Raw genomic sequence first — 16,866 nt, 5'->3', positions numbered from 1 at the left:
CTGGACTAAAAGCATGTTCACACAACCTTCTGAACCAAATCAATTCAATCCCTTTAACATCACATTTACATTAAACACATAATTCTCCTGTACAGACCAGGGGAGTTGACAGACGATTGCTTTGCGAACAGCTGGAAAAAGTTAAGATGTTACTACCAGCAGCATTTCAAACCAAGGCAGCTGATTTTGCAATGAAGCAGATTAGAAGCACTCACGTTATCTGCCAGCACAGTTCAGCTACAAACATCAGAACCACAGACTGAAGCTCAACGAGAAACAGCGGGGTTCAGATTCCGAGGAAGCTCCATGTTCCAGCTACTAACTGTACTGCCACCTAATTAAAAGGAAGAGGGCGATTTTCATTTCTGTTCATGTTTCCTGAGCCTTCGAATCACTCACATCTGGCTTTTTACTTTAAATTGTAGAGAAGTTGATTTCAAATGAAAGCTGGGATTCTCAACCTCAGCTGTCAGTGGAATGACAGAGAGGAAATGCTGCAGCAAGTGAGTCCCTGGGCAGGTCAGTCTGTAGTTCCAGCAAAGAAAAAGGATTGAAGAACACAAGTCCAGCATTCACACATCTTCTACACCAGCTCACTCTTTGGTCAGACCAGGGGACACAGCTGAGGCTGCAGAGACAAATTTTTCACTTTCTCGGCTCCAGTTGTTCTTCAGAATCTAGAAATTAGATCAGCCTGTAGAGCTACCACCAGGCACCCTTTACAGACATTAATCCCCCTTAATTTTTCCAATGGATGAAAATGCACCAATGTCCAGATGGTAAGTCTCTGTCTTGGCATTCTTAACCAAGAAAGGTAATCAGAAAAAATAAACGGTGGAACCACTTTGAACCGTTTGTTTTCTGTGAAGACCATCTTCAGAATCAAAAGCCGTAGGTATTTTTCTTTCTTACAATACTCACAAAACACTCCAGCAAACAAAACCGAGGGCTCATACTAAAAAAAAGAAAAATTTTAAAAAAATCTAGATTTCTTTTCGGCCCAGACTCAGTGCCACTTTCTGTTCACTGTAGGAATAATTTCAATGCCAATAACATAAATGTTAACCACCCAAAACTATTACCTTTTATCTTAATTGATAGTCTATTTAATGTTCAATAACTGCTTAATCTCTTCAGTAAGAAGTACGTTAAAGTAGAAAAGGAACTCAAAACAGAAAGCTGGAAAGAGCTTATACTTTCATTACTTTCATCATAAAAACATACTCTTCCTTTTTTTTTTTTGTTGGAATCAATACTGAAATGAGATTCCTACCAGAAAATAGCTTTTTCAGGCACACTAAATATCCCTTGGTTCAGCAGAATACTTAATCCCCTTGGATCAAGCACTTGGATTTTCTTAGATCATGCTGAGATAACAGCATTCTGCTGTGTTCTGGCACTATAAAATCCTTGCTTATGAAAATAAAAGAAAAATATGGCCTCTCTGGGAACATACATCTCTGAATTGCTTTTTTCTGTAGTTTAAATATTGTAGTCTCAAAAATCAATTTTTACACAGATATACCACATTCTTTTTATGAGTCATGGCAAAAGCTCTCCCACACCACTATTTTAAATGGGCCAAGTGTACATATACCCTTCAAAATGATGGTCCTTTCAGAGTCTTGGCTCAGACTCCAGCTCACGCTGGGCAACTGCCCACGAGTAACCGGAGTCAAAACCCTCCAACAGCACCATCTAGTGAAAAAAAGTTAAACACATGCAAATTTAAACAGTTCTCACTGCATTCGGGAAACTAACAAAAGGCCAATTCTCTCCTAATCTCCCATTACAACTGCATTTAGGGATAGCTTTCAGCAAGGGTCTTTGCCTTGTGAAGTGTGGTGACAAGCAGAGAAAGATTCAACAGCTAATTGTAAAACTTTTTGTCTAAAACTGGAACACCACTTAGAACACATATAAACTTTTCCTTGTTTATTTTTCCAATGTTAAGCTTGTATTTTTCTTACTGTTGTGAAAAACAAAAGCATTTTTAAATGCTTTGAAATTACTGATAACATAACATCTGATGTGTAGCTGGTGAGGGGCCTGGAGCACAAGTCTTAAGAGGAGCAGGTGAGGGAACTGGGGCTGTTTAGCCTGGAGAAAAGGAGGCTCAGGAGAGACCTTATCACTGTCTACAACTACCTGAAATGAGGTTGTAGCATGGAGGGGGTTGGTCTCTTCTCCCAAGTAACAAGTGATAGGACAAGAGGAAATGGCCTCAAGTTGTGCCAGGGAAAGTCTAGATTGGACATAAGAAAAATTTCTTCATCAAAAGGGTTGTCAGGCATTGGAACAGGCTGCCCAGGAAAGTGGTGGAGTCACCATCCCTGGAGGTGTTTAAAAGACGTATCAATGGGGTGCTTAGGGACAAGCCTTCATAGTGGACTTGGCAGCCTTAAGTTAACAGCTGGACTCTTAAAGGTCATTTCTAACCTAAACGATTCTATTATTTCCTCCTCTGGTAGTGTGAGGCGATATTACAAGACAAGCAGCTCCAGAATAAAAAGGAAACATATATACATATAATCTCAACCACCTTTTTAGCTCTTATTTTCTTATAATTGTAATATCTTGTATGACTATATTCTTTAAAGAATGAAATTCTTGTTCATGAAAAAGGGCATGCTCAGCTTCCATCTGTAACTTTCACGTCACCAGTCTCCTTGGTTTTAAAAAGACTATCTGCTGAAGTTACACAAGTGCTTAGATCTTTCACAGGGTCAGAGCTAAATGCTTTGGCTATGTGAAGGAAACAATGCAATATAGCTCTTAATAGTGAGTGTTTTCAAGGGTCCTGTCTGAATGATTTCTCAGTCAGGAGAAACAGATTCTGTACTTTTCCCAACGTGCACCTTCACAACTGGGCTGCAGCAGGGATACTGTAACAACAGCAGTGTGCACATAACACACACACGCTTTTACAGTTATTCCATCTAATTTTCAATATGAATCAGATTTACAGTGCCTATGCAGTAAACTCACCTAATCAGACTTGCTACATGAGGATGTTCAGCTCAGCATACCCACGTGCTAACTGAGCACTAATTTCCAGACATTCAGCATGATAGAATCATTTCTTGAATTTCCAGACCTATAGCTGCCTGGTCAAAGCCTCTCCTCACCCCTGCCAGAATACAAGTCCACAAATCTCAAGTAAGAAACATTTCAAAACATGGCGCTACACATTTGGTACCATGAACTCTCTCAGCCTTATATTTGATTTACTACAAAGCAGAATTCATTTGGAGAGAATTCTACTCTACATAAGAAGTTATGTCTAAATAAAAGGCAGTCTGCTCTTGACAAAGGTTCAGTAATTTTCCCTGTTAGAGCAGACAGGGAAAGGTGGACTCAATTTTTTATAGTCTTCAAAAAAAGGAGTTAAAGGTCTCCAAGTGTTACTTTAATCTCACAGAGCATACACTCAGGCAGTATAACTCGTTTCATGGAACAACTTGAGGTCTCATAAACCTCAAATTCCACATGGCCAAAGTTCCCTCCTTCTCACTGTCCCAGTTAAGCCCAAGTAGAAAACTGTTCTTTCAAGATTCGCATACTCCTCTGGTAGGCTGCTGCTATAGTGCTGCTCCTCTGAGGTCCCTCTCACTCAGAATTAGTTCTTAAATCAACTTTTTTGCCCTTCTTTGCTCACCTACCATGACAATGTTACCTACTTTAATTGTCTGGCTCCCAATTAAAACTATTATTGTGGTGTAACTAAAAGTTCCTCTCAAACATGACCACTGCAAAGCAGTAGAAAGAGTGTTCTCCTAAGCTTTAATAAGTCTCCTTACATTACCATTGAGTTTGGAAGCTTGCATTGTGCTTCTTCCTGTTTTGTTTTTTAATCCTTGTCTGCTGTTACACTTTATTTTACTTCTTTGCATTTTACAGCTTCTCTTCAACCTGTCATCTGTGATTAACACCCCCCTTAAGAATTCAGTTGCATCTAATTTTGACAGCTGGTAATGATATATTAGAGTGAATGTAAAATTTTAAGACAGAATAGGAAATTTTACAGTTTAGATGCTATCACGAAGCAGATTGTGACATTTATTTTTGTGTTGCAAGGTGCCACGACTCCTTTGGAAGTCCCACCAAAACTGGATAGAGCAGAGAGCACACTGGCCCATCTATTGCTTTTGGCTGTAATCCCTTCCGTTTCTTAAAAATTACCACAGTTAATCCTTTAAGAAAACAATATGCCAACACTGAATAAACAAACAACTACTGAATTCCCAAGAAACCATGACAGTAGAATTTCAATGCTAAAAATTAACTGCAGTTTTTCTCATGATATAGAAGAGGAACACTCATTCTCATTACTTAGAAAGCAAGATAATACAGCATAGTATGGACACTCAATACATACAGGGTATTACATATATTGTATATAATCCTGAAAGCATTGCATAGATACTACACTGAATGTATTTTCACACCTGCAGACAATACATACTGCATACAGTATGAACACACAAAATGAGTTCCATGATTTCACAGAGGGGGGAAAAAAAAAAAAAATGAAGCATCACGTCAACCTTAAATCTATACAAAACGAAAACCCCAAACTACAAAATGAAAAAAGGTACTGAATGCAGAAATACAAGTATAGACCCTTTCAGCTGGTAACTAACTATAATGTTACACTTATGAGTTCAAATATCTTACAGATCAAAAATAATATACCAGGCACGAAGATACCTTAAATTTAAATGACACTAAATTTAATACATGGCATTCATATTAGGTATAAAACCTTAGCATATTGAAGAGATAAACTGATGAAATTTATTATAATTGATGGGAGCTTTAAGTGAACTTTTTAATATCAATAATGATATCATACATAACAATTATATTACTAGTGCACTGCTAGAGGAACTAGTTTGAAAAAGCATTTAAATTTTTAGTTAGCATTTTCTTAATAGAACAACAGCATTTACACAAGTAAAATAATGGTCATTTATTTACAGAGAAATCAATGATTTAGCACGTGGTAGTCCACAAAGGTGTAACAAATTTATAAATTTGTTGCACATTTAGCCTCAGGGTTCTCCAGCTTCACAACTAAGGCTCTTCAATGAAATCTAACCTGGCAGGACAGTAATACTGTTGGACCATTTCTTGATAAATATCAGCTGCAGCACTAGGGTACTATAATAAAAGGTAACTATTTTTTTCTCTACTGAAGGGAAAGTGCATAAGACAGAGAGAGCAAGTTGTCTTAACTCCAAAGTCAATGAAAATACATGAATTTTCCACTTGAGAAAGAAAGCTGGATCTGACATCATCTAAAGGAGAGGCTTCCCACTTACTTTCCCCAACACTATAATCAGGTGTCTGGTCCTCAGTATGGCTGAAAAATGGATTAACCTGAGCAATATGAGACACTCAAGCTTAATTTACAGACTTATTAGGGAAAAGCACAAAAGCCTCTTATAAATTAAACCATAAGAAACATTCTGCTTGTTATTGGCTCAGGAGATGAGAATTTGCACATTAAGAACTAATGTGCATCAGTCACATACGTACCATCCAAAATAACGTCCCTGTAGCAAGAGCTGCATACTGTTCAATTGTAGAAAGCACGCTGAAGATAAGGCATATCAGCACAATAAGGAAGCTGTAAATAAAAACAAAATAATATAAAAATAATGCAATGCAGTCTATTAAGAACCTAGAGGGAGGACAGATATAATTATGTCATTACAAATCCTATGTACACACAGATCAGTATTAGGTTATCTTAAAACTCTGCTGTTAACTTTTGAGTGATCCTCCTTCACACTGGATAGTTGATTTCTCTTCAAACACTGAGTTCTTGGGTTGGACATTATCAAATGAAACTGCACGATAACAGAACCTTTAGCCTACCTCCAAGACTTGCTGTTTCCTGGCCTCACAGGAAAACAGCATCCTTGTTCCTTCCCATTGTAGAAGCCACTACAGCTGAATCACCACAACACAACTCCCCAACACGTTTCAAATATTTGCCTTTTTGCTGTTCCAAATTCTAACACACTGCAAAGAGAAATTCAGCTAACCAGAGATCCACAGGCTCTGCCCACACTGCCTTTAAACACCAATCCTCAAAAGGCCCCAGATAAATAAAGATTGACATTTAGCACCTGAAACAGAACCTAGGACTGATTCCATTTTCATATAAAACAAAATTTCAAAGCAACTATCAGAGAGAGAGTGGGAATATAAGGGTTGGTTCCCTGGTCCCCCTGCATGAGGGGGTCCTGGTTCCCAAGGTAAGATTCAGGACAGCCAGGGAGTTGCACCAAACTCAGCCCAGCTGCCTGCTTTCCTGTGGGGAAAAAACCCTCATTAACAGTTTTGGAGATCTATAAGAAGGGCATGATTTAGTTACTGGATTTTGCAGTGAGTTTCTGTCAAGTGCAAAGGGTTGGTGTTGCTTGTCTCAGCAGAACTGTGAAAAATATACCCAAAAACTAAGTCTGCATTTAACAAGGCAATGTTTTAAGTTCTCTTCATTGCTCATGTCATGTTTCAAAAAGAGACACAGACATAATGAATAAAACTGAACTCAACATGAGAAATACTAAAACAAGACACCAGGGGCTGCGAGCTGGCACAGTTCAGCTGAAGTCACCCAGAGCCTTTATCTTTGTTCACATAAGTGAGAACTTAATTAGGTCAATCTTTCGAAAGGCCAAATACCCAAGAAAACAAAAATGTGTCACAGTTGACACTATAAGCTAGACTGCCCAATGATCGCTTCAAACTATGGCACATGTAAGTCAAATGCACACATAGGCAAATCATATTTTAAACGCATTACAAAATCATGGAGAGGAAGTTTGTAGGTAATTAGGTACAAAAATAAAATTAGTAAGCAATAATGAAGTTAATGGAAAAGAGATAATCACATATCAACACAAACACACATATGAGAATAAACTTTTACCTAGGTAAAGTATAAATACGTGGGTGTTTCTGATTTATCTCTAAAATCTTCTCATATTGCCTTGTATCTCTAACTTCGACCATTCTGAAACAGAAATAAGGTGTGCAGGCAAGGCAGGGGAGTGCAAAGATGAACCAGCCATCTGAAACATAACACCAAAGCTCTTAAAGTGTCCAGCCCTTCTATCTGCAATAGTCCCACAATTACTTAAGACTGATACACGTGACAACACGAACATAAATGGGTCCGGTTACACAGAGGTAGTTAAGGGTCTCTGGATGAAAAGTCCAACATACATAGGAATACCAGTTCGAAGCAAACAATGAGTTGCATGGGATGGTGTAAGCTGCCTGAATACACCCTGAGCAGCAACAATTAATACTTATATCTCTTAATATGAATAATTTTGTTAAAAGTGTAACTCGACCAATACATGAAACCAACCACAAGAGGGCACCAAAGCAAAGCCAATCCCATTTCTGTACTTCTAAACAAACACGACTAAACAGACCCTGATAAGGATTAAAGGTGAAAGTTTGTGTGCCTAAGTGACAGGAAGATAAGCTCAGGGTAAACGTTTGCCAAATGTCTTTGCTTGTTACTATTAGAGGAACTGAAGGCTGACGTAAGAACTGTATCACATGCTGGTCACCACACTATGTACTTCTATGGGTTTTCATGCACGTGGACCCATTTCAGTCTTACTAATTTTATTTTTTCACACCCAGAAAAACTCTTGAAATTTATTGTTGTGCTCTTTCCAGGCTGAAGCATAAGACACCTTCGTACCTACATATGCTCATCATCCCAAATGAAACAAACATGTTGTTCAGACAGATATTGCTGCTTCTTGTCCATTTCTTGGGCATTAGAGAGAAGATGCCCACAAACCTCAGTGGCACAGCTGTTCCAGTGGAGCACCACAGCTAAGCTCCTAACCCTGTCACACTGGCGTTACTATTTTGCTTCTGAGACTAGATAAATTGCACGTAAGGAACAGAGGGTGCAAAACTAAGAGATAAAAGAAATACGTTGTCCTCTTCTGGCATCAGCCTGCTTTTCACAGGGAAAATCAAAGGTACAACCCTAACAACAGAAGATAAAAGTTCAAAGCCCTCAAACTGGTGTATTTTTTCAAACAAACATTACAATTTTCCCATGTCCAAAATAACCTTATCACTTTTCATATCACTTTACCATGATCACTATTACAACTTTTTCCCAAAAAGGTACTCACCGTGATAAAGATGCTAAGCATGTAAACTGTTCATCCAACCAGTTAATATTATACAAACTAATGGGCAACTGAAACCAACCTTACAAGATGCAGCATTAGACAAATACGTAGTAGACGGATGCGTCGGCCCTACTTTAATCAACCACATAATTCCCGATAGCTAAGTTAAGAGAGGTTCATTTCAGACAAACTAATGCTCACCTATGTGTCAAAGATCTGTTGTCAGTAGAAAGACATTGGACACTTTCAGGGAGCAATTTATATCCAGGTGAAACAAGTTAATGCACAAAACTTTTTGTCATTTCAACTGCTGAGTGGGTGAAGGCTCTAAACACTGACATTTAAATTAAGAAAACTGAATGTAGGCTATCCAGTGTACACACTAATCCCGAAACACTTACTAGACTTCACAGAACAGTCATTTACTCTTAATTGGGTTGTAGCCAAGCTGCTACATAACAAGTGAAAAAGCATGTTACTTAGCCAGCCTCGCTTCTCTGCCTCACAGTAAAAAATATATCACACCGGGACTTAAAGATCTAAGATGTACAAATGGTTTAACCAGTAGCATCAGCCACTCTGGAACACATTCCTAAGCATACAGGCCCACGCTGATTTCACCAGTTGTATACGGCACAGCAGAACAAACATTCACTGTTTTATCTGCCCTAACAACTCCAGTATAATATCTTTTTTCCACTAACGGAGAGACAGACAGCAGAACACTGGAATCTCTTTAACTCTAGCAGTCGGAAAAGGCTTGATTTCTTGGAAAGCACTGATTTTTTTTTTTCTCCTGAAATCAATTTCTTGTTTACACTCTATGCACAAATGTGACCATCTTCAAGAAAGGAAGAGCAGCCAGGAGTTCATGTTTTCATCAGCTCTGATCTCTTAGATTGTGGGGCCAAGCAAGCACTAGAGATGAGGCGATAGCGTGTGAAGTCTTTCCTATTGCTGTACCAGGTTCCAAAGCAGCATCTGCCCGCACTAGATAAATTGCAGATACTGCATCAGTAGATGCACTCGACAATACTCAGCTTTGTAGTTAACTCATATCTAACAGTGCTACATTTCTTTTTAATAGTAAGAATTTTGCAAGTATCTGATCATTTCTGCACTTCTGGATGTGAAACCATTAAACCACTAGTAAAGCAGCGTGGACACTGGCACAAAGCAGCAAATGTTTTCCTTCACAGACTCCGTTTTCAGCAGACTATTACAAGGTGACCCATGTCCTCTCAGCCAGCACTGCTTTACCAGAAGCCAGTTTCTTTTCAGCTTTTCAGCTCAGTTGTTACAGGAGCTGCACACCTGGCAGAGTCATACCCAGAAGTGAGGCTACCTTACTGCACAAAAAATACCCCAGCATGCAGACCCCAGTAGCACTTGGAGCTCCCGTACATCCGAGCCTGTAGATAAACTTGAGATGCCTGCCTATGCTATACCAACCAATAAAGAGAAAAGCACATATACAGACACAGGTGTATACAGAGTTACACAAGATAGTGTGTGCACAGATGTGTGTACGTGGGCAAACATGTAACAAATAATAAAATGCGGCTTACTCTGTGAAGTCAGTCAGATGAGTTACATGCTGTTTTTGTCTCAAATAGGCTTGATATGTTAGAGCATTTCCAGGAAAGAATCATACAGCTGGCAGGTAAACATGACCAGCTAGTATATGCACAATATATAGGAAATATTTTAAGAGCTAAAGGTGGATTTAATAGTTTCATACTATTCTAGGATATATTTTGACTTTCAGAAGAGATCCAGACTTAGGGCTTTTCCACTGACCTCACTGGCAGCTGCAGAAACCTGACACACCACAGGTAGCTATCAATACTTTGCAGACTCCAGCCCTGAGCTACAGCTTTTTTTTCCTGTATTTAACAATTGTTTTAGAACATTCACATGTCTTTTTTGTGGCTTGAAACAATGTGTGGAATGATCAAAGGAAAAATTAACTACTTACTGAGAGATAACAATGCTCATTTAGTAAATGTCACAGGTAGGAGAACTGATAAAGTTTTATAAAATATGTCCAGTGATACGACCAGGAAAAAAAGGTTCATGAGACAAGCTGGAAGTACTTACTCACCAGATTAATATAGCCTCATGCACACATAGCCATCATCATCAAAACCAGTGTTAAGATGTGGGTAGATTTTATTCCTTTTTGCAGTGTTTCTTACATACTGTCAGTGGGAGTCTTTCCATGAAGCTGGAAAAGGTTGGCATTAGGTCCTAAATTAAGCTGAACCCTCAAAAACATTTAGAATATGAGAAGGGAGATGCAAAGGTCAGCTCAGTTTATATACACACCCAGGTTGAGCTCTAACCCTGCAGGAAGACAGACAGTTTTTCCTTGTTCAACATAAGAGCCGGTTTAAGCATGTTTTTACTTTCGAAAAGCTTTTATTCATTACAGCTATCAATCTTGAAGGTACCCAACTATCAGTTGCATACAGGGAACACTTTTTTAGCTTAAAATTGCTGGATCTGTGCTCTTATTTTTAGTATGAGGTCAATGGCTAGTTGTAGTTCATCCTCTCTGTCTGCTGGAAAAAAATACTGAAACTAAAAACCAAATATTCTATAAATAAGAAAACCCATATTTTGGGTCCTTCTATGTCTTTAGTAACATTCTACCTAAGCCTCCTTCTTGACCCTCTGCCTGCACCTGACTTTAGGGCAACTGCATTGCCTTTCTTTGAATGCACAGCTCTGTTTAGTCACAGGCACGATCAGTCACCAACCATACAACCTCCTCACCAACCCTGTAACTCAGGGAGTGCGCCTGTTTTTTTGCTTTGTGGGGTATTGTTTGGTCAGTTTTTACAGAATAAATCACTTCTTTGCCATTTACCTTTTAACTACCACAGGTTTCATAGGTAAACAAAGTACAGTGTGTTTCAAAAAGATGGACACAATTTCAAAACAGTGTATTTCTTGATGGCAACATGTTACAATTACACTAAAATTTACAAAAAGTTTAAAGAGTTGCCAAGTGTTAGTAAGCTTTTTATAAATGCTCAGCATTGAGACAATAGCTGAATTTGTGGTTGCAGAGATGTAGTGATTTCAAATTGGGTCCACCTTTTTAAAACACCCTGTCATACAAATTTAACCTTCTCTAAGCATATGGCTTTAGAAGAACTAGAAGGATGACATTGAAAATGAACAATGTCAGAGTGCAGATTAAATATGGGCAAATTCTTATCTAGATCATAATAATCTGCAAACTATAATGCTGCTGTATATCCACTTCATGTTAGTTAATTAAAACATATGACAGCATATTATTTCATCTTTCATCTCCAGAACTTATGCATACTGACACTTTTCTGATTGTGAACACAAAGGTCAATGGGATCATAAAGGACATTACCACATAGCTTTCCAGGTAACAAAAATAACTATTTAAATGAGGATTTAGACCGACAACTTCAGGTAAGACACATGCTGATGCCAGGGGATCACTCTTTCACTTTGTCATATATTCTGTCCAATTCCAGGCCAGACAAGTCATTCCTTACTCAATTTTCATCAGGAAAATCCTGACGAAAAACCTGAGCAGGTTTATATTACTACAAGTCAAAATAAATCCCTGACCACTTCATGCAGTATTGCCCAGTCATTTCCAGAGTGCAATTAGGTAAACATTCATACTAGTCCATATCAAGTAATTTCTTACTGCAGCTCGGCACCAGGCCGCTCTTGTTCTTTCATTCAAGACATTTGGGGATTGCTCGAGGAAAAAAATTCTAATTAAAGGTAGAAGTTAGAAGGGGAATAGGTAGAACTTGCCAAATGGAGGACAGCTGAAAGTAAGAGAGAGGAAAGGACTCTAGATCATAAACAGCATTGCCAAGAAGCTAATACAGGATGGCAATTTGTTTTATGAGATCATCACCAAGGTATAGTGTCAAATATAAATACCAACTGGTACTTCTAAAAGTACAAAACTCGATTTTTTTAAAAAAAGAAAACAGTATTTCACCATGCAGAGAAAAATTTCAACCTTAATGAAATTCACAGATGTAAATATCTTGTATGTGTAGGTCTTACACTGAACTCTTTAGCAACTCTGAACTGAACACTGGAAAGACACTAATTCTGTCATGACTATTAACTGCCAGAGCACAGTGCCAGTCTGCTAACAGAAGACTAAATGAGTATTTAATTATGCAGCTGGTGGACGTCAGAGGTCCTCCATCACTTCTTCCACTAAAAAAAAAATCAAACTGTTTGTTTTCAAGAGAATGGTCTGGTGAAGGTACATGATTAGAATAAAGAAGCCTTGTACTTCAGTTAATCTTTGTCCATACCTTTGGCCAACTTTGACATTTTTATTAACACATGTATTTTTCTTCCAGAGTGTGGCTGTGAACTGTCTAATCCTTGAATGAAAATTGCATAATATCTGCATTAGTTGTGCTGCCTAACCAGTTCAGCTAACTTGCTTAGGTGAGAATCATTTAACTTCTGAAAATACATACATTTTAGTTTGAGTCTAGATCCACTAAATAGGGCAAAGTGTGAAGAAAAAAAAAAAAACAAACAAACACTGTAAAAAGGAGTTAGAAGAGGCCAGTAAAATACATAAACCATAGCTGAAGATGAAACAAGTGGAAAAATAAAACAAAACCAAAAACTGCTCAAACATACCCTAGCCCTAATAACAACAAAAAAGAAAAGTGGGGGTTTAAATTTCTAGCCACATAGGCTCTTTGCATGATTTCCTCTAAGCATTTGTCTTATCTTTTTCTCTTTTTTGAGGCAGGGGAAGAAAGAAGGGGTACAGTCCCTTCCCATCTGCCCACCTTCAGCATGAGGATCCCCAGCAGAGGAGATTCCACTTGCGCTCCTGCCGAGCAGCAGGATCCCCTCCAGGAACTGCTTACAGCAGTTTCCTGCACAACACGTGCTTCCTCCCTGCCGTGTCCTACACAGGGCGAGCCGGCAGACAGATCACTCTTCTCAGCTGTCACTTGCCATCAAAAAACCTTCAACAGACAAAGTGCAAATGCTCTGTTTGTGTTAGCTTAGGTCTATCGGATGAAGCTTCCTGTTAATAAGTATTTGTTCCAACTGTTAAGGCAAAGTATAGGTTGGTGCTTCCTGAAGGAAACAATGGCATATTTTTTAACCAGCTCCTTGACTCCTTGTCAAAGAAATACTGTCTTCTACCCTCTGTGTGAGAAAGCAGTTTTATCGTTCAAGAAAAGTCTTATAGAATAAAAGGTAGTCTAATACTAAGAAAAACAGGGTAGCTATAGAGCTAAATAAGCAAGGCTTCTATCACACTTACATGGCTCTTCTGGGAGATTAGAGTCTGTAAAAATAATTGAAATTATGGGCAGTGTACCAAAGCACAAGGCACACAATTAATCAAAAGTCATTTAGTATACAGCACCAGAATTGTTGCAGGAAAGGCATTTAAGGTCTTGGCAAAGGGTATGATTGCAGTACAAATGCAAGCCAAACATCAAGATGCTTCAAGAGGAAAGGTTAACTGCCCACAAAAAGCGATGTTATTGCATCCTGCACCAAGGTATTGGTTCCTTTGAGAATAGGCATGGTTGAACAGGAAGATGATGATAGGTACTGCGTAAGACACTGGGAAAATTATATGCTGCGTTTAAAATAAGTGCCTGATCCAAGAGTTATGAACCACTGAACTGCAGAAGCTTCAATCAGGCCTCCTCAGATGGTTTGTAACAAGTTTCTGATGTGCCTGATCATTGACACCCCAACATAGCAGCATGGCAGCCATGGAAGGAGTAAGTGCACATGTGCAGTGGGGAAAGGATGTCACCCAACACTCCAAATCAGAAGACTTTTTGGAATTGTTTTCACATACAGTCCAGGCCTAGCAAGAGAAAAAATATGTCATTAGTGCTCTTACTTGAAGACTAGATGAGTACAGTGAGTACACTGTAAAACAATGAAAGATTTTATCTTTATTCTTGTGGTGATGAAACACTACAAAGCAGGAAAGAAAATGTAACTTTCACATCTTATTTTGCTTGGACTATCTCATCCTCACTTTTTGCCACTCTAAAATACCATCAGGAAACCAGCAGAGTCCCGTGTGCTGTTGTCATCCTCTCAATTCCACATTCAAGTTCGCCCCAGTCCTGTAGCACCCCATCATTCAAAGCAAAACCCACCATCCAGTGGCGCATTACAAAAGACATTTGGGGCTGTGCACTCATTCCCTGCTGCTCATCTCCAGGTGAGCACCAACACCAAATGCAGGCTGTACTCGGTTGAAGCACACACACAAGCAGAGGCAGAGCCAAACTGCGGCTTTACAGCTGCCCATGCCAAGTCACTCGGTGGTGGCAGCACTAGCAAGAGAACAGACAGCATCACCCAAAGGGCCCTCGAAGGATCTGAGGCTAAGTCACCCTCATGGCAGAGTGGACATCTTCCTCGCTTTACACAAGAGGCAGATTTAGGCAAAACCAAACAGCAGTTGCAAATGGGGACTTAGGACAATATATGAGTTGCACACCACTGCTGAAAGCAAACTCTTTGTTCTTATTGCAATAGAGGACTTTCCTTCTTTATCATCCAGTTCTGGATAAATTTTCATTTTAATGAGAGGGGGAGAAAAAAGATAGGAGAGAGGTTTGTTCTAGAAAATGAGTGCCACAATACCAGTAAAACTTGTTTTCTAGGTGGAGTTTTACACAGTTGGTCTGAGGGCTCACTACATCACTATTCCACTTTTCTTGTAACAGCAGAGTTTAAAATAATTTAGTATCCAAATATTAAAATAAAAATACTAAAACCTCAGACTTTGTAAAACCAAGCTTCTGAAAAATTGCCAAGCCTAGACTATTGATCTATTTTGCTGTTATGAAACTTCAATTAAGTAAATATTTCTAAATAAAATACTATACTTCTTTATAATAAACTTGAAATTGCTTTCCTTAAATACACAATATTTCTGTAAACAAGCAACAATATTTAATCCAAATGGCTTCTCTTGTTCGGGATGGCAGGACACTATTTTGATACCTTCATCTGACAGAGCATTTTCAAGAGCTGTATGTGTTACTACTCTTCTTGTGTACTTTCATCACAGCAGCACTGCTACAAATCACTTTCTCTCCCCAGTTACAGATCAAAGGACATTGTATTACGCCTCCTAAAGCATAAGCATCTTTATAATACTGCAGAAAAACTACACTTAGTCAGCTTCTCAACTCCCAGAATTGCTTGCTTAGTAACCAGCTTCTGGATATTGCATACAGACAGGTAAGAACACTATCCTACCCCAGAGATGTAAAACAAGACAGAGAAAGAAAAAGAAACGTCGTTTCCACACCTAAGGAGAGAGGCACTATCCCACAATGTTGTACAACTGATTTACTAGTGCACTAAACTCCTATACTAATTTTACTGCAGTGCAAATGAGGACTTACGCTTCTGTATGTTCTATAAAGAAACACCCACATTGAGAGCTCACTAAAAACCCTCCATGACAGGAAAACACTACTGATATTTTTGATAGTATCCTCTATCTTTAGTTGTGAATAGAGTAAAAGAATTACAGGGTCTAAAAAACCACATACAAATACATACATGGGGAAGAAGTAATCGTATCTTGAGCTACTGACCTGGATGGATGCTTAATTTGATTTATTCCAAATAGGACAAAAGTGATACCAGACCCAAACAACTCTGGCTTACCCCTCATCTGACTCCCCAAATGCCTTTTTGTGTTCCTTTCTCCTGAAATAACTGTGACTGAAAGGCACTTTCATCAGTGCTGCCCAGTAAGATGAAGACCGTGAGAAAGATCTGAAGCTGGGATAAGTACTCTCACCACCATTTCCATTATGATCCCCTGCTTTAATTATCTAAAGGTACAACTGACAGATGCTTTCACAGAAATACTTATTGCCTCCTTCTTTTGAGCTTTTTCACATTCAGTTCTCTGCTGCACATTCCCGGGGTGCTGGGGGAGAAACACATCCCCCGTAATGCACCACAGCTTAGAAACACGGAGAGAAACTACATGACAGGTTAACATTCCTAAGGTGAAAGCAGAGGTATTCAAGACAGACATATTTCCATTCCCAGAGAGGGGAAAGCGTCTGCTGAAGGAAAGACGTAGTGCTTGGAAGCTACTGCAACTTGACTTAGTTTGCTTTAAGTATGATGGAAATTTCAAGTGCCCTGGAGGAAAAGAATGAAAAGCTTCTAGGAAGTGACAGGCAGCTCGTGCATTTACAGCAAGAGAAGCTTTCAGTGAATACAGAAAGCTCTATAAATACGTGCCATGAAATAGAGAAATGCTCAATACTCCTTTTCCCTAAAAATGCCTAAATAGACTAAATTCCCAAAATGCAATCCATGCTGTGCTTGAAGAGCTTTAGCTTTGTGCCCTCATCCCACAATAGACAGTTTTCCAGGCTGAAAATGATGAAAATAATTATGTCCGTCATTCCACCAGTCAAGTTAGCTATTTGTGGAAATTCCAATTGTCTATCAATGGGTTAAAAATTCTGCTGTATAGTTTGAACTTGCATTAAAACCATTCAAGACTCTGATCTATAAATTGGTTTTACCATTTCAGAAATAAATCTTGCAAATCTACAGTTCAGTGCAAAATTATAGGAGACTCAAAATAATACTTCAGTATAGCAGTAGCATTCCTCCAATA

At 38.8% G+C, this 16,866-nt stretch overlaps 1 protein-coding gene across 5 annotated transcripts in view; it reads right to left on the bottom strand.

Moving 5' to 3' along the window:
- KCNQ1 (potassium voltage-gated channel subfamily Q member 1) overlaps positions 1 to 16,866 on the bottom strand; it is a 352,862-nt gene that overhangs the window by 298,252 nt on the left and 37,744 nt on the right. For all 5 annotated transcript variants that reach the window (XM_065065175.1, XM_065065177.1, XM_065065176.1 and 2 more), the window contains exon 2: positions 5,542 to 5,632. In XM_065065175.1, the coding sequence (XP_064921247.1) occupies positions 5,542 to 5,632 (91 nt within the window). The remainder of the gene's footprint in view (positions 1 to 5,541; positions 5,633 to 16,866) is intronic.

This window comes from Columba livia, chromosome 5 (genome assembly GCF_036013475.1).
Source record: "Columba livia isolate bColLiv1 breed racing homer chromosome 5, bColLiv1.pat.W.v2, whole genome shotgun sequence".
Lineage (NCBI taxonomy): Eukaryota > Metazoa > Chordata > Aves > Columbiformes > Columbidae > Columba > Columba livia.
This window is presented reverse-complemented; position numbering and strand designations above follow the sequence as displayed.